The sequence below is a fragment of the Sprattus sprattus genome, assembly GCF_963457725.1.
Source record: "Sprattus sprattus genome assembly, chromosome: 4".
In the NCBI taxonomy this organism is placed as follows: Eukaryota; Metazoa; Chordata; class Actinopteri; order Clupeiformes; family Clupeidae; genus Sprattus; species Sprattus sprattus.
In genome coordinates this window covers 13,006,311-13,025,564 of record NC_137923.1, presented here as the reverse complement: position 1 = coordinate 13,025,564, position 19,254 = coordinate 13,006,311, and the positions used below count along the sequence as shown (strand labels likewise).

At 44.0% G+C, this 19,254-nt stretch overlaps 1 protein-coding gene across 1 annotated transcript in view; it reads left to right on the top strand.

Annotated features, from left to right (window-relative positions):
- Positions 1-17,439, top strand: part of tusc3 (tumor suppressor candidate 3) — a gene marked incomplete at both ends in the record, with an annotated part of 57,064 nt that extends 39,625 nt beyond the window's left edge. Inside the window, 3 exons of the mRNA XM_080836377.1 lie at positions 8,577-8,640; positions 10,691-10,765; positions 17,345-17,439. Coding sequence (XP_080692503.1) covers positions 8,577-8,640; positions 10,691-10,765; positions 17,345-17,439 — 234 coding nt within the window. The remainder of the gene's footprint in view (positions 1-8,576; positions 8,641-10,690; positions 10,766-17,344) is intronic.
- Positions 17,440-19,254: the final 1,815 nt, after the last annotated feature.

Below are 19,254 nucleotides of genomic sequence, written 5' to 3'. Positions count from 1 at the left end.
AATCTAGCCGTGACTGTATCCCTTCACGGCCACGCTGTTCTCCCTCAGTGGACAGCCCTGCTTTGATGAAGTCATCTCTGATCATGAGTTTGACATGGGGCTCTGGCCACCCGTTCATCGCGGAGAACTAGAGCTCCATACTGCGTTATGTCCTTCGTTTTTTGCATGTGACACATGAGCAGGTCACATAAAGTGAGAGAGAAAAAGAGAAGAAAACAGGAAAGGGTGCTAGTAAGGTGATAGGATGCAGACAGCCAAAGAGAGAGATCTGCCATTCCTCCATTGAACTCCTTGAATGACATCATGCGGTCATTGTCATAGCCATGAAAGCAGAACTGTTGCGTGGAGTTTGAATTCCCTTGGGAAATAAACACAGCTTTTCTTCTCAGCATTTTCTGCTGTGCACTGAACTACACTGATTTGTCCTTTGTGTGTGTGTGTGTGTGTGTGTGTGTGTGTGTGTGTGTGTGTGTTGAGGGTTGGTTCAGCGAGTAAGAGGGCTCCTCTTCATTCTGCAAGTACTCGTTGTGATCATTAAAAATAGAGGCAAAATTAATGGGTTCCTCCTGATTTTGTCGGACTCTTTCCTGAGGGGCTGATATATAATTAATATGCCTACCTTTTCGTTCTGACTTTTTTTTCTGCCTTTGTCCCTTCGACTTTTCTAAAAACTCTGTTCTTCTTGTCTTATCCCCATTTCCTTTCTTGTTCGGCATATCTCTGTCCTTGTTTTCATTACCTCACTTTTTTCGTATATGCCTTGGCCTTCCTTGTTCTCACTTATTTTTTCCCCTCCCCTCCTCTCTCTTCCCCATCTTCTCTCTACCCGTTCTCCTTTCCTCACTGCTTTGTTGACTTCTCATTTATCTACATCTCGGAGAGAGTCTTTTGACCTTTGAGACGGAAGTCTGAAAAACATTGAATTAAACAATGAACAGAATCATTTGTAAAGGTTACAACACGAAATCCATTAGGCAAAGCCACGTCCCTGAAACTATTTGTCTGCGCTTGGCACATGAACAAGAGATTCGGGGAGGAAAAAAAAAAAATATTAAATGGAAAGAAAATAAAGTTTTGGGAAAAAACGTTGCTTTGCCATTCAAATCCTGCAGTCGTTTATGAGACCTTTTCAAAGTTGTTTAGATCATTCACTGGACTTAATGTGGACATGAACACAGGCTTTTAGTCCTTGAAGGGAGTACAGCAGCAGAGGGATTTGGAATGTTAGTGTGTTCAGACAAGTGAAGGAGCATGAGTGCTGTAGTCGGACCCACCCAGTCTCGGAGCAGATAGAGCAGAGAACATTAAGGCAAGGTGGTATGATGCATGGTAGTCACCCCGTCATTAGCCTCCAACACCCCTTGATTTTAATTCCAACCTTGTCTCGCAGATATACGTCTTACCCTGGACACTAACTTTCAGATGTGACTACTCTCTGAAGTAAAATGGTAGGGGAGGTGCCTCGATACACTTGGCTATTTCAGTGTCTTGTTAAAAAAAAAACTCTTTCTCATAAAACCTCAAACTGTCGAATGGCCAGGCTGCAATCTGTGGTGTCGGCAATTATGCCAGTGTTTGTTGCTGTGAGCTGTATCTGTTCATTTCATTTAGCAGAGCTTTGGAAACATAGGCTTTTTGAGTCAGGTCACCAATATGTAAAAACATTTGTGTTCATAGTTTCTGGTTTTAGTACTTTAGTGCAGAGACGGTGCCATACGGTTGGGTAAGACAGTCTTGGAGGAGGCCAGTATGGAATTGTGTTTGTGATTTCTGACTCCGTTGGGAACCAAACATTACATTGAGGGCGTATTCAGACCAGGAAAGTCCGATAGTTCACTTGCTTTGGTCCGAACCTTTTTTTTTTTTTTTTGGTGCGGTTCGCTTTCAGACTGTGTACGTTTCAGTAAACGGACCAAATTCTGACAACAAAGCCACGCTCCCCGAGGTCGTTCAGCTATTGGTCAGAACCGACACGCGCAACACAAAGTGCTAAGACAGTTCATGGACGCTTTCTGTGCCGTATGCTAATATTATCAAATCTATATGCATTTTCAATGTTTTGCTATTTTCACAACTGTGTAACAATGTTACTGCTGCTGTAGAGAGCTGAGCAGAGCTGAACCCATATACCCTCTCTTAATCACTCCATCATCTCTCTCTCTCTCTCTCTCTCTCCCTCTCATATATTGTTTATATGCACCCGCGATATACATTTAATGCTCTTGTTTCTCTCAAGTAAGTTCAAATTTCTTAAATCTGGGCTCTTTTTAAAGGTAATTCGATGGTGCATGGAGCCAGCTAGGTGTCAGTTTTGAATTTTACCCTGGAAACCGGCCAAAACGCTATAGTTTACATATGCACGGCGAATTTTAAATAAAGACGGCCGCCGCCAGTATTTGAACTTCAGCTTGGCATGGATGAACCACTTTTGGACAGGGTGTCCCGAATTTTTATATAGGCCTACGTCTGGCGTAGTTTTTTCAGTTTGAGCCTGCACTGATCAGGCGAACGATTGAAACCGGACTCTTTCATTTTCTCATAAAATATGCCAAATACGTCGCGTTTTTATGTGTACGCTCCAACATATATGAAATGTGGGCATCTGTCAAAATGTCCACAAGCGCACGGGTCTCCTCCTCGGCCCAGGTTTGTCCCCTACTCATTGTATTAAGATTTTTCGTTTTTCCCAAAAGTTTGACAAATTAATACCGGTAACAGTATAGTAACGCGACCTATTATCCCGCGGGCCACCAAAAAATCCGCTTAACAAATATGTTTTTATCAATATAAATATGGTTTAATGAATCAACCTTACATATTTCAGAAGTGACAGGTGTGTAGAACATGCACGAAGTCTTGTTTGACTCTCAGCAGGAACATTTCTTAACGTATTTTCCGATTTGTTTTGTGCAGTCGCGAAATGGCAACAAAGTTGGCGACGACCTATTATCCCGCATTGATGTAAAATGCCGTTGGGAATCAAGCTCAACAAGAAAAAGAATTTACACCGAACGTCGCGAAATCAAAATTCTACTATTTGTATCAGGCTGGTTTGTACACGCAGTATTACAACACTTTCTTATACACTTCAATACGCTGTATATGTGGCATTTTTGCTACAAAGCTAATTGAAATACCCTTTTTGGGCAGGGACTTAAGTTTTCCGAAATCTGCGGTCCTGGATGACACCGAAATCAATATTAAGTAACGTGTACCAGCGCTTGCGGGATAATAGGTCGTGCGGCTACGATAGCACTTTACACTCTGTTACCCAGCAACACCAGACCAACGACGGAAGCCCCCGAGGTACAAAATAGCAAAAAGTCTGGGATTAGGTCCAGTCTGCTTTCACACCTCCAAAAGGTCCGCACCAGGGTTGTTTGATCCGGACTGAGTCCGACCTTTCAGCTCGGTCTCGGTCCGCTTGTTTGGTCCGGACCAGAGTTCGGTGGTTTGTATTCAGACCATCCCAAAAGGTCCGAACCAACGAAAATCTGCTCCATTTGGTCGTTTGGTCCGGACCAAACGGGGTAGGTGTGAATACGCCCTGATATCATTTAGAACATATCAACAGTGTCACAGGAGAGGACTGTGTTCAATTCCTTCCAGTTTGTCCTTACAAAGAATGTGACCCCTCATCTTTAAAAGGCTACTGAACAAAAAGGTTATTACCACTCCAAACATCCTTGTAACATTACCAAAATAGCAATCAACCCAGACAAATCACTATTTCTAGCTGAACACAATCATATAAAAAACTGGATATTCATATTTTGCATTGTCTGTGTCTTTATGAGTTTATTCATATGCAACTATGTTTTGATTGTCATTTCCTCACAACAGGTTTGCCACTGCCGCCAGGTAGGCTTTTGTGCTGTGTAGTTTGGGGGAAAATCAGAGAATTGACACCCCAAGGTGTACCAAAGACTAAAGAAGATGTGGTTGTGTGAGTCTGTGTCTGTGGACATGGTCTTTTGCGCTCTTCAGAACCACAGTGCATATCTCCTTAGCTTTCTAACTGACTGGGCTCAGACACCCTGCTCCCACGTATTGGCGTCACTCTAATGAATGGAGGTGTGAAACTCCATTCATCAGTTTAATTGGAAGCACCACCAAATGTATTACTGTATTTTTCATCCCAGTCCTGGCGCCAAAGTGATTTGCAATTCTGATTTATGCGCCTGCACTAATGCGCAATTGTGTGTTTCTCGACAGAGGGGTTCTCCTTTGTTTGTTCTGATTGAAAATAACATTAAAACAAGCCAACCAAGTGAAAAGAGGAAGCATAAGAGAGTGTGAGGCGAAAGAAGTACTGAAAAAACAGCAAGGGATTGATGGAGAAGAAGCAATAAGCAATCTTGTTTATTGAGAACTCTCGTTCATGGAAGGGGGATTGTTATTGCATTCCTCATCACTGAAATGTATTCTTTCTCATGGTGGGGGTCTTGGAGCTCAATGAGACATCGTCAATATCATCGCCAGGCCAGATAAATAGCCCTCTCAACAGGAGAGCAACAAAGCAATTTTTGAGAGCGCTGAACTACGAGGCTCAGAATGAAACAAGGCAAAAACGAGGCATTTCCTGCCCGGCAACACTCTCAGATTAGATTAGATTAGAATAGACAGTATACAGATACCAACACCAATGAAATGCAGTTAGCATCTAACCAGACGTAAAAACTGTAGTATTATTTGCAGATAAGGGCAGGAAAAGTAAGTGCTACAGCATAAGTGATGCTATATCTTAGAATTTGTGCTGTTTTGGGTTGCCATGTTGTAGTCACAAAGCAGAAGCCATGCCCGCTACTGAATGGGAAAGCTATATTCTCACAGACAAAATGGCTGCCAAGTGCGAACTAAGAGACTAGTAGGTGTGCTCTGATTTGATTTTCAGTGCCACTGTAGCTAGTGGTCCTGTAGAACTCAAACACCTGACATTGAACTTGTGAGACTCACTGAAGTAGAGTTGCTGAGCCTGCTCACCATACTTGAACCCTCTGTAGACAGAGTGTGTGTTGACAATACTGAAAAAAGTATCACTTTAGTTTGAGAAAGCCGATAGTTTAGAGAGGAATGGCTTACAACAGTCATGCATTGGAAATGACTGAACTCAGTTTGTCACACTTTGTGATTGTTAGTAAGGGTGGTAAGTGCTAAACAGCATAGCTCCTGGTTCTCCTCGTAGGCTTGGAACGCCTTGCAACTGAAAGCTTGGCTTTGTTCAAATGACAGCAAAAGCTTTTAGGTTTGGTTTTGATCCAAACTCTTTCGCTCAATTTCTTAGCACAACCAGATGAGAAAGTTGGCTGCCTTACACCCTTAAACCTTTCATCCCTGGAGAGCGCAAAGGAGCTTTAAAAAAAATATATATATTATTTATTTCCCAACTATTAACTACCCTACCGTATATAAACCGAATGATCGTATTTTATGAAAATCTTAAAGAGGAAAACACTGGAGAGAGACTACGGTTACCAGAATACGGAATTAAACAAGGGCTGGACGTTGGCTCGGGGAAAGCTGATTTGTAAGATGCCTGACAAAACAGCTGAATACCAGCAGTTTTAAACATTTTCTTGCCTTATCTGGACAACTATCTGCCTACCTATGTAGCTAACATACATAAGCAAATACATTTCTCTTAAACTGGTTGAGTGACATTCATATTTGTGAGAAGGTGTAGCTGTTCTGTTAAGCAAGCTAGCTAGTTATCGCAAGGTAGCCTGATAGTTGCTCACTGTGAATTCTCGCTCAATCAGCCATTACCCAGGACTTTGTACTAGGCAGCTGGCAGGTTTGCTGTAGCTCCACACATATTGCCACACAGAATTCCTGCAGGAGTGTATTACTAACCACCAGGTGCCCAATGATAAAAAACAAATGCACACAGGGCTGCAGACATTTTACAAAATCAACATATAAACCATGGTCAATATTCGGGAATTGTAGTCTTGTGGGACAACAGGCTAACATTTCAGGCAATGGTTAAAGATAGGTAGTGCAGTTCAGCAGAAAGCATGGCAGGCACTCGAAGTGCAGTCGCCAGGTAGAAAATTAAAGGAATACATCACAGCGTGTTTGGAGAAGAAAAGAGCAATAACGCCTCAAGGTTCAGTGCTCCATTGCCCTCTTATTACTGAGATATTCTTCAGTCTATGTTTGGTTGCCTTATACTCCAGAGATTGTTTTTCATCGGTATATTAATGTTTTCAAAGTTAAACTCCAATGCCCCCCTTTTATCACAGCTAATGTTTTATGAGAAGAACGAAGGTGAGTGTGGGTGTGTATGTGTGTATGAGTGTATGAGTGTGTGAGTGTGTCTGAGTCTGACTTAACTCAGGAGCTGCTCATCCATGCAAATGTCTTAAGCCCCTCTGATTGGTTAAACGAAGGCATCAGCCCGACACGTATTCCGGTCACATCTCTGATCGGCCGACCCCATCCCTCCCCTCTAAGCCACCCATGCTAATGGCCTCGCAGGCTAATGCAGATAGACCTCTCTTTCTCCCTCTATATCATCCTCTTTCTTGCTTTCTTTCTCTCTATTCCGCATCCTATTCTCTCTCTCTCTCTCTCTCTCTCACCTAATTAAACACCTGCACAGTGAGGAGATCTAAATCACCAAAATGTTTGTTGCAATGGTGATGAGGGCATCTTTTGGATCACTTCTCCCACCCTGCTCTTAAAGTTTCATTATTCCCTGTTTCTTGCTTTTGGCCTATTTTGGGCTAACTTCTTATTTTATTTTATTGGGTTCAGTCAGATATCAAGAGCACATATATAGCCTGCTTGGATGCTACAGCAATGCATCACTAAAGCTAACTACCATATAGATGTATGCCTTCATTGGTGGTTAATGGCTGTTCTGAACGGCTGAGCCTGAGCAGCATCCGTGTAGGTGTGTGTAATTAGATGTAGCAGCCGTTAATGTCATGTGTGACCGTGGAGCTGTGTACCTGTGGCTGTGAGAGGACGTGGGTGGTGGAGTGCTTCACACAAACAGATGTGTGAGGCGATAAGTGGTGTGTGCGTGTGTGTGTGTGTGTGTTTCATCTGCTCGCCCTCCGGATAGTGTGTATTGCCTTGCTGTGACACCAGCTGGAATATTTTTGGATGCCTTTGCCGGGGTACTACTGAAGCAGAGGTCCCAGAAATCCCTGTGGGCCTAACCCACGCACCATTGGCATCACAGAAGTCCATCATTTTCACTCTCTCTCTCTCGCTCTAATTCATTCTCTCTCTCATTCAGTCTCTTTCCCGCACACTTGGTGTCTTTCCTCTCATGTGCAGACTCCATTTCCAAGCCGATCTACCTACACACGTAAAATAACCCACTCACTGCATGATAATAAGTGACTCACTTTGAGTTTGTCCTCCCTTTGCAGTCTCTATCCCTCTCTTTCCATCTCTCTCTCTTTTCTCTCTGTTTCTTAAAGATCTGTGCAACAGTTTGGGGAAAGTTCAGTGTGGTGTGTGGTTTTACTGTGTGGGTTGTGTTTTGCTGTGCATTTCTGCACCATGGTGGATTGTTGTGCTGCTTAGCCTGTGGGTAGAAAGACCCATGAGGCCAACCGAATCTTGGCCTCCCACCCCACAGGGTTCTGCCTTCAGTCCTGCATCAGCACAGTCACAGTGGGTCTCTAGCACATCCAGCACTGGTGCCTCAAAGCACTGTGAAATGCAGATGTGCGAATTGCCTGGGGCCACCTTTGATGTAGCGTCTTATAGATACATCACTAGTGCTTGTGTCCATTGCCTCCTTGCCACTGTACAGCAGTCAATTTGCATGCCAAATCACCAGCACCAGTTTCACCAACCCCCCCCCCCCCCCCCAAGTCCAAGCAGAGGGCAAATAACAGATACAGGACGTCACATTCTGAGCCATTCACCCCTGTGCCCCCAGACTATCACCTCTTCCTGTCATTTGGCTGTGTGAAGGCAACTTTGCACCCTCGTCCTCCCCTAGGGCAGTCTTCGGCTCAGGAGAAACTGGGTTCCATTATCAGTCCGGTGATACGCCTCTCACAGCCATACCCCTTATCGTATGTGATGTCAGTTTGTGTGTGTGTGTGTGTGTCTTTTTGTATATTGGGTTGTTACCGCATAGCTCGAGGGTGGAGGTCTTCTGTGCAGAAAAGGTCTCCCTGCTCATGGCGGAAACGGATATAATAACATTTCCCTTATCAGCACACACACACGAACCACAGTGCACAACAGACCAATATGCATCTGCTTCCAAGGTCAAATGGAAAACAAAAAAACTCTCATCAAGTTTGCTTTTGGTCATGAATGTTTAATAAGACTTTGGTCCTTTTCCTTAGCTTTCTGTGACGTCCTACTCTCACCTTGACCCATGTGTGTGTCTGTGTGTGTGTCTGTCTGTGCGCGCACACTTGATCAAGGCCGAAGGGACAAGGCCAGAGTTATCATGAAGCAGCAGTAGCAGTCTGCTCATTGCCTCTATAAAGAGAATGTCAAAAGATCAAGATAGAATGAGAGTCCTATTGTCTACCAAACAGCCTGACTCTAACTTCCATACCTCTCTCTCTCCCTCCCTCCCTCCCTTCCTCCTACAGAGCTATATTCATGGGAGCAGCCAGGCTCAGTTTGTGGCGGAGTCTCACATCATTCTACTGTTGAGTATCCTTTTTGCGGCCTCTGGGAGCCGACTCTATCTGACGGCCTCTCCGGCCCCCTCTCTCTGCAGAGGCCGGTCATGAGGCACGGTGCTTGGCTGAGCTGACCCAGTGCTGGAGAGGAGGCGTCATATCCACCCCTCCTTCATCACAAAGCCATCCCAGGGTATGAAAAATGGGCAAATGAAACATGCACATTTATTTTTTTAGGTATTTATTTTCTTGTGCTAATTTCTAGTTCAGATTATGTTTGAAATCAGTGTCACAACTTAAGGGTGAACTTTTCCAGCACAAAGGAGTTATTGCCATTGTAGTGTGCAAGCAGCCCCCACCCTGACATACACAAACACACACTCTTTTTGAAAGTGTGAGCGCTCCATCCACTGCTTGGGAGGCGAGAAGAATGGCCTTTGATTTGAATTTGCTTGATTTGCCTGTGTCGCCGGAGCTCCACTCACAGTGTCAGAAGTACAATTTAACATATTATCCAAATGGGACACGAACCAACCACACACACACGCACTCTCAAAACCCTGGATATCCACCACCACTGCCCCCACACACATGCGGCTTATGTAGACACACACACACACACACACACACACTATGTGTCTCACATGCAGAGAGCTCAATAAAAACTCCAGGTGAGTAAACACTCACCTGGTAATAATCATTCACAGGATAGATGGAAGACGCACACACACACACCCGCACACACACACACTCCCACTCACTCCCTCATTAAAAGTAAGATGGTTGGCTCTTCCATCCCCCGAGCCTCTGCCTCAAATTGCCGAAGCCCTAAGAAGACTGGCAAGCCTGCTGGCGCTTGGTCCTTGCTAGGTAGGTAGAGGCAGCTCCTGGCTGGCTCTTCAAGCTAAAAGGAGTGTCTGGGGAAGAGCGGGCACACAGGGTGTGTGTGTTGAACCTGGCAGGGGAGGATCTTACGCCTGCCACCTCAAGAACTACACTTCACTTCTGTGTAATTCATCTATTGAGTGTACTAATTTAATTCTGGATAAATATATTCATTCAGGACTTTCAATAGTTGACGTGCTCATAAAGTTTATTCACAGAGAGCCAAAACCAAAGAGCCCTGGAGCAATTTAAAAAGCAGGTCTCGCAACTCCTTTTTTTTTTTTCTCTTCTTTCAAATCACAACATAATTGCAAACACCGTTCCCAGAATTGGTAATCGCAAAGCTTTCTCAATTCATTTGGAAAATGTTCTTTGTATGAGAACCATTTCATTTGTCTGTTTACCTGACTGTTTAAGATTTCACCTCTTCTAAAAGACTGAGTACGACAACAACCACTGACCATAGAGAAGGCATCAGAGTGCCTTTGGTCCAGCAGGCTGATGTCCTTCGCCTGATTGGGATGCAGTTCTGGGCTGCTGCCTCAGGCTCTCAACGCAGGGCTTTTTCCCAGCTGCAGTGCACTCAAGCTTGCTTTTGACGACCTAATATGCTTAAGTAAAGAATTCTTTGGCTTGTGTCTATCATGTCTTTAAAGTCCTCTTTAAGGCACTCTGATGAGGACTCCATTGTAGGACCCCACTGAAGCTTTTGATTCTTTTTTTTGAGCTCCCCTGAGCCTGTAGCTCTGAGGACCTCATTCTCAGCTCTAATGAAGGAGGAGTGGGGAAGTCAGCACCCACTCACTGCCTCTGTCAAACGCCAACGCTTGAAGCTCAGCTGGAAGTTGTTTGCAAGCTCAACAGCACTTTTTTTTTTCTTTTTTTTTTTAAACAGTCTTCCTCAGGCAGCCATCACACACCTACTCCACTCTCCTCCACCGCACACACACACACACACACACACACACACACACACACAAACGCAGAGACCCAGGAGTTGCTCAAAGCCCTGTTTTAACACAAAGCGTCTCCGCTTCACTGGAACATGAAATGTTGTGAAAACAGGAAGAAAGGATTGTGCTCACTGACACACGACTGAGAAAGCAGAGAACAACCAAACACAGCAATAGCAACATGAATAAACCCTTTGAATTCGCACCATGTTTAGCCAATTGCTTCCTTAACAACAACCAAAGATGCCGCCATTACCATGGGGATGGTCCTGCTGAACGAGGCAGCTACCTCCAAAGGCGACGTGGGCAAGAGGAGGAGTGAGTGCTTTCTCTTTTACAGTAGAATGTGCTGTCCTGCAGTGTAAACATCCCATCAAGAGAGCGTGTGCATACTCTTGCTTGAGTGAGGTGTGCATTGTGTAGATGTGCATCTCGGAGTGTGACGTGTTCATGATGTGTCTGTCTTCTAATATGTGCTCGTCCATCTATGTCATTGTTTATATACGCATGAACCCTGCTTGTGTCATTGACGTGTGTGTGTGTGTGTGTGTGTGTGTGTGTGTGTGTGTGTGTGTGTGTGTGTGTGTGGAGGGGGGAGGGGGGGAGGGGGTACACTCACAGACAGCTGTTGTTATGAGGGACATTATCACCTGTTCTTCTTCACTGCCAGGAGGAACATGCAACGCCACGTGTTCTCAGCCTTACTAAAGACGTCCCACACCGCGCACACACACACACACACAGTTACAAAAGACAGTTTATTTTTTTAATTAATTTATTTAACTTCAAAAGCCTATCTTTTCTCGTCCTCTTCCCCACACTCCCCGTCTTTTTCTCTCTCACTCAGCCATGCGTTATGTTGGCATTTTGCTTCAAGACCACTTGGTTTGATGGCCCTTACATCTCTTTTCTTTTCCAGTCTATGCTCCTTTGCTATGCAAATAGCCCTATTTCTGCGTATTATGTTAATTAACGAGTTATTTCTGGGGTGGAGGGTGGGGGGGTTAATCACCCTCTATGGCAAACATGGGAGTGTTTTATGTTCCAATTTTAGCCACCCATGGGGGCGGCATGGAGGACTCATTTGCACAACAGTTAATGGTAGTAATGGTAGTGAAGGTTCTAGAAGGAAGCGATGAATGGGTTTTACCAGAGTAGCAGCTCCTGCATATTCCCTTTTAAAGACCCGTAATGACACATGTGCCTGTGTTTGTGTTAAAGACCTGGAAGACTTTTGGCTGAGGTCTAATTGGAGATGTACTGCATCAAGCATACAGAAAATATTTTAAATATTCCAGCTGTTTGTTGTATTTGGGGGAAACCTGTCAAATACCTAAAAGAACGGGTACATTCACATGAACAGTCACCAGGTTTGCAGCATAGTGCAAACAGTTTCCAGCACAGCCTGCACCTCTGTCTACTGCTGAACAGAAGCAGTGCCTCAGTCGCTTTTCCTCAGTATCAGCACGGTAGCTGCAAGTCAGCCCTTTTATGACTGCTTGCCAATCCTCCCTTTGTACTACTGAGCCTGCCGTTTACAAGAACATCAGCCGTCCGTGTCAACATTGCATAAACTTCAACACCTGCATTTAGCCTTTTTTAATTTTAGTTAGTATAATCTTATCTAAAGCAGCTTTGATGTCAGGTTGGCATGGAATTCAACCCATTTTCAGAGTGAAGAACTGCAAAAACTGACCGTAAAGTGAAACACACGTAAGAGGGGAGTTGTGACTACTGTGTTTGGCTGCATACCTCAGGCTTTCTCGCTGCTTTAGTTATTAGCTGCAATAAAGCAAGTCTGGGACCTCCCTGTAATCCAACACAGTCCTGCAATGGCTCGGTTCCTGCAACGGTTATGTGGCTGTTTAGAATGGAATAGAATATGCTTGCATGTATGTATGTATGTATACATATTTAAATCACAGCAATAGATTTACAATTGGACACAGAATAACCTCAATACCTGATGGCGTCTGGGTGAAGGTCATTAATCATATTTATTCACCGTCACATGGACACACACACATACGCACACACAGAGCACATAAAGAAACACACACACACACACACACACACACACACACACACACACACACAAAGATACACAACCCCACCGTGCTGCAGTGAGGAGTCAGGGGTTCAGCTTTGCCTGCCAATTAAAATGAGCTGTGGCGGCTCACGGACCCCTCCACCCCCTTGCATCTGTTGATTTTAATTGACAGTTATGCATATATATATCCCAATCATAATAATGTCATTATGCTGCCACCAGTGCCGGCACACATTCCTCACCTTGTGTCTGTGCTTTCAACATGGGAAAGTATGCAGGGGGTGCACCCACACTGGATAGATAAGCAGGAAAAGGTTTGTGTGTGGCAGACAGAGAGACAGGATGTTAGTGGAGGACAAAAGAGATTGGGCTGGGGAGGGATATATGGGCAGGACCAAGGGTGAGGGGAATGTTGGTGAGATGAAGTGGAAAGATGGAGGTTCAGAGGAGAAGGAAAAGGTGCAGAAGGAGGATTTGAGAGAAAGCTTGGTCCAGAATGAGGTAGACTCAATCACTGTAAAAAAAAAAAAAAAAAGAACATGGACAGCCTGGTGTCATGTACTCATGTTATGAAGAAATGAAGGCAAATTGCAGCCAAAGCATGCATAGAAAACAGACAATCATTCAGGTCCGCCCAGAACCGTCCACACATGGGTAAATCGCTGCCATTTTTTAGTTCCGTCCAGTGGCTTCACTTTTGACTGAGTATATGCTGTCTATGTTTTTTCGAGTCGTAAGTTGGTAGTCTACTCCCCCCTCCATGAATACGAGTCTGAAGAGAAGGCCTCCTCCACCTGTGATGGTTCCGTTCTGCAGTCGCCTTTGCCAGACCCAGTGACTAACTTGTGTGACGCAGAAAGCCATAATCTGCCCAAAGCTGCCTGCGTGATGTGTGAACTGCAGGGAAGCAGCCCATTCCCCCTCGTGTGTGTGTGAGAGAGAGACAGAGACTGCAAGCGCAATGAATGGCAGAAATTTGAAGCACATTTTGGGATGGCTTTACTATTCTGAAATGTATCATAATGAATCCTTATGTGTGTTTGTAATTTTGTAAAACTGCATGTTTCATTCGCATTGTTTAGAAATTGTATGCAATCAGACCATCATAGAGAAACTCCTGGATGAAATTCCCGGGGGAAAAAAGACTAGTGTTCTCAACGGGATGTCATTATGCTCCAGACTCTTGAGAAAGTCTGAGCAGAGTCTGCTGTATCAGTGAAGCACATGCTGAAGCCTTGGGCAATTTCATCAAATAGGGACCAAATCGCTCACCTTGAACAATCCACGAAACAATCCAGTAAACTTGGGTGGTAAGTTGTCACCGTGATAAGTGGCTCCCTTCATAAAAAACTGGACTGCACTAACTTTGTCTGGAAAGTTTTTTCCTTTTTATCCGCCTTTAAAAGCACCCTACTAGGGCACAGTTGGCAGTTGATCAAACTCATCTGTTGCTAAGGAAACCTGGCAGTTGAAACTGCAGGAGACCGAGAAATGTGAATAAGCTAAGTGAAATGGAAGGGACTGAAATAGGAAGACAAAATAAATCATGAATGGTTAGACGAAGGGTGGCATGGCCAAGAAATGAAGCCAGACCCCTGACCAGGACATGGAGCTTCCTCATCGCAAGGGGACTGGATGCAAAATAAGCTCAGACATGATGAAAGTATGTTAAACAGTTGACTGTTCCATCATCCCAATGGATCACTGCAGCCTGTAAGGTCATCAAATGCATATTGCAGTGCTATCGATATTAGTTAATTAATTCATTAAAACCCTCAGGGGCAGCAAGGAGTTTGTTTTGAGGTAGTGTAGAGTTGCCACTGCTCATATCGCCCAAAGTCTTTATGTTCTTGAAATATCTTTTTGGTAGTTCTCTAGTTACTAGATCGGTAATAAGTGGGTAGTATCAACTCATAACATCCCACAAATTATTTAATAAAAATGCTCCATGTAAATAACTCCCATCAGAATAAAAGTCAGGAGCTTTGCAAACGCACTGAACATGATTGGGTCAGAATGAAAGAAATGTGTGCATGTAAACCCAGACAGACCTAAACTCAATAATCCATAAAACACAAAGAGAACAGATACAAGTATCTATAAAAAGTATCCACTAAATCAAAATAATTTTACAATTTGTTGTCCATCCTCTCAATCAAGTGCTTACTGTTCAGATCATTGAATCAAAGATGTTTAAAAGGCTGAACATTGAGTTTCAATTTTGTATACTATGTCCTCTATGTGTGCAAGGAGAATTAAAATAAGTGCTTGCCAAAGTAAAAGTCCTCTTAATGTTCACATTTAGATAACATGCCTCATGCTTACAAGGGTCACAAACAAGAATATGTATTACCTTTATTCTACTGCATTTTGTGATATCTGAATGTGAACATTGACAGGAATTATTTTGGTGGGCACCTTTTCCCCCTTGCACACATAAGTGATCGCAGTGGTGCAAAGGCTAACTGAAGTTGAGGGCTCAAAGATTCAATTGCTAGCAGGCTAGTACCTGACCGAAAGAGGGAAGAATCTTCATAAAATATGCAAGTGTTTAGTTTTTATTGATATTTGAGTCTTCTTAAGTCTAATTGTTTTTGTTTTTTTTTACCAAATAATGAGTTGTACTTTTACCTGCACGAATACAAGTAAAGCTAGCTGTGAAAATAGGCATGCTCCTGGTGTCATCTTGGGACGAATGGATTCAAGATTGAACACTTGTATGCATCAGTTTATTGATTATAATTCAAGGCTAATCATAGCCATTGAAGAGAAATTAAATAGAAACAGACAATTAGGTATTTTACAGCCCTGATCCTATGTAATTACCATGAAAGTAAGTAGTTTGTTTCTGGGTAATAACCGGGAAAAAATTATGTATCTTATAATTTCATTACTACCTTTAAAATATCACCATAAAATGTCATCATCACTACACAGTAATATGAACTCCCAAATATTATCTTTTTCTTACAGAGATGTAACTATTATAAATGGTGGATTCTTGTTAAGAATCATCTCTGAAACTATTAAGTTATTTGTGGGTTATTATGAGTTATTACCATGAGACTACCCACTTATTACCAATCTGTAAAGTAAAACACTACCTAGTTTACATGAGAGAAATTTGTTTGTGATTTTGTCTTAAGCCTCAGAATCGGATCCTTTGAGAAACTCCTGCCAAGTGCTTTCCCCCCCTGACCCTGGCCATAGATAGTCTAATAAAGCTTTGCGCCTCGAGCACGACTTCCCCAGCCACCGCTCAGGCCCTCTGCACACAGACACACACACACACACACACACACACACACACACACACACACACGATTAACTCCCGCACCTCACCACCCCAGCGGCTCCTTAATTATCCCTGTATCGATCGACAGCGGGCATTGTGTTGCGGTGCTGGAGCGGAACAGAGCGGAGCAGGCCGCCTTCACACGGCCACGCGACCAGCTTTTAATTGTTCTTGGCTTCCCTCACTCACGGTCGAGGTAGCTCCAGATAACCACTGTGGTCTGACTACAGTGAGCTTGTGTCTGTGTGTGTCTGTGTGTGTGTGTGTGTGTGTCTGTGGGTGTGTCTGTGTGTGTGTGTGTGTGTGTGTGTGTGTGTGTGTGTGTGTGTGTGTGTGTGTGTGTGTGTGTGTGTGTGTGTGTGTGTGTGTGTGTGTGTGTGTTGAGCTGACCAACAAGGTCACAACTCCGCAACCCATTTGCATGTTCCCGTGGTTTGTGAGTGCTTGCATGTGTGTGAAGTTCTCAACTCCCAAAACACACACACTCGTATACACTGTTTACACCCTCTCGACACCTCTTGTGGCGCAAGGAGTGCTTTCAGTTTTAACAAGGCTTTTTCTGGATGACTACTTTGGAAATTAGCCAGTGACGGCAGTGGTGTAATTGGACGCGCCCTTGCTCAGGAGAGGTTAAACAGCTCTGATTAACGTGAGATTAGCTTTTCATTTTGGCCAACAGCTGCCACTGTTTTCCTTTCTCTTTCACGTGTGTGTGTGTGTGTGTGTGTGTTACCCACCCCAGCTTACAGTTAAGTTACACACAATGTGCAAACAGCAGAGACTTAAGATTTTGGATTCTCTTTATAAGCAGTGAGTTTGTATGTGTGTGTGTGTGTGTGTGTGTGTGTGTGTGTGTGTGTGTGTACAACACACACACATGCATACACACATCCAAAATTTCTGTGAATAAACCTGACATTATGCCATCTCATTGTTTGCCCAGAATTGCATTTTGATTGAGTCCTCTATTGTTGCTGGGGATATTGATGTGGGCCTTGATTGCGAGAGAATCTTTGCAAGGTGTAATACCTTCAGCGTGAAACAGCCTGGTCTTAAATTATGTTAAAAGGGTATCTGATCTGTGAAGAGGAGCGAAAGAAAAACAACAAGACAAAGACGCTGACTCCACAGTTCCGTGCTGTGTTTGTCAGTTTGAAAGCTTTATGTCCTGATTACAATTTCTCTCGTTAGTCCCGGCTTAATTTAAAACATCTGCGCCAGGATTATAAAAAAAAAGATAATTAATCAAAACGTGCCCAGATCAAAGTTCACAGCAGACAGTTAATCCTCTAATGGAAAAACTCATTGTCGCGTGCTAATTGTTATCATCGCTGTCCTTTATTTGTTGACTTGTTCTTTATTTAGTTGTTTATTTAATTTCCAGGGCAGTTGCCATTGTGATCTCTACACCAGTATCCTGTGGAGGTGTTAATGGAAGAGATGCTAATTCATGTGTATGTGTATGTGTATGTGTGTATGTTTGTGTGTGTGTGTGTGTTTACTTGTTTGTGTGTATGGGTGTGTTTTTTGTTGTTGTTGTTGTTTTTTGAAGTCATCTGCCTGGTGGGCCTTGGCCTGGTGGTTTTCTTCTTCAGTTTCCTGCTCTCCATCTTCAGGTCCAAGTACCACGGCTATCCTTACAGGTAAGAGAAAGAGGGGAGTGAAGTAGAGACGGCCGTGTGCTATACAGCACATGCTTTTGGAAGCATCACGTCTGACAGGGTTAGAACCTGACTCCAACAGCTCTTCCAGAACAGCAAGGTTGCCTCACTCTCCCAACTGTAATGAACCCAAATGCCATATGTTTGAAATAATGGGCCTGACTGTATGTTTGTGATTGTGTAAAAGTGTATGGATCATTCTTACACATGAAACTTGATTACATAAAAACTGTGCATGCAGTCTACTTCACCGCTAGGCAGTGTTAAAAGAAAAATGCAAGTCATAATTTCTTTACATCCACGACTGAACCCATTTTCAACAGTACTGAAAACTTTGCCATCAGGGATGGGGTCTTAACACGGGGACTGATGTGTGTAATCAGTGCAGAAGCAGCAATAACTTCAGTGGGATCAAAAGCACTCGGCGTGAACCATTTGCCAGAAACGAAATGCAACGCCATGCCACCTTCCGCACCCCAGTGCATCCCAACACCCAAATCACTTAACATAGAGCCACGGCATCGCAATCAGCGCATTTATGTCGCTCGAACAGCTTAGCAGAGACGGAGCTCTTAATGACAGACATCTTTTGTGCAGAGGCTCAGATGGAACAGATACTAAGTGACTCAGTGTTTTCGATAAAAAGCACTGGGAGGCACTGGGGTTATAAAACCACCTCATGGGGGATGGGGCAGGGTGGGTCAGGTAAGGATGGGGGTGGACTGCTTCTGAGAGGTATTTATTTTTAAACATAGTGCACAGTGCCGCTGTGGTGTGACGACTGTTTAGTGTTGGGACTGCCGCTCTTGTAATGACACCCTTGCAGCGAGCTGTGAGAGAGAGAGAGAGAGAGAGAGAGAGAGAGAGAGAGAGAGAGAGAGAGAGAGAGAGAGAGAGAGAGAGAGAGAGAGAGAGAGAGAGAGAGAGAGAGAGACGAGTGCAGGGAGAAGAGATGAGACAAGGAGAGACGAGTGCAGGGAGAAGAGATGAGACAAGGAGAGGAAGCGAGACAAAGGCGGAGGGGAGACTTTGCAACAAGCACTTGCATCTGGGGGGTTGCCAGCGCCTTCAGAGGGATAATGCGCTGAAATGACAGGGTTAGCCTGCCGTCTCATCACGGCATAATCACACACTCGTTTGCTCTCCTCTCATCTACGCACTCTCTCGAACACACATACACACACACACACACACACACATACACACTCAAACACTCCCATGCACTCATCTAATCTTCTCGGTTTTTTCATCCACTTTTTCTTTACCTCCTCTCTGATTCAACACTCCCTTCTGCCTCTGTTCATCTCCTTACATGATTATTTTTTGTCTTTCATCTTCTCTCTCTCTTACAGCTTCCTCATTAAGTAAAGATGTGGGCTCCCTCCCCCCTCCCCCCTCCCCCCAGACTGGCACTGAAGCAGGGCATTGGAACCGTGCATCCATCACCTCTTGGGCAGGGCACATGATCTCAACACACACTCCAGCCAACACGTGTTCCTAAGAAAGGAAAATAAATCTCACTTTGACATCCCAAAGGCTATTACTGTGGTGTGTGGTGTGTGTGTGTGTGTGTGTGTGTGTGTGTTTGTGTGTATCTGCTCGCATACATGGTGCGGTGTAGTGTGGTTATGTGAGTCTGGTACTGTATTTATATACCATGTATCACACACACAAAATATATACACTCTCTCACTCATAGTGTTTACACTTGCGTATGATTTTACATGAGGCAAATTGTAGCCACATTTGTATGTGCGAAAGTAACTTTAGTTTATATGCTGCCAATGATACCCGTGTGTGT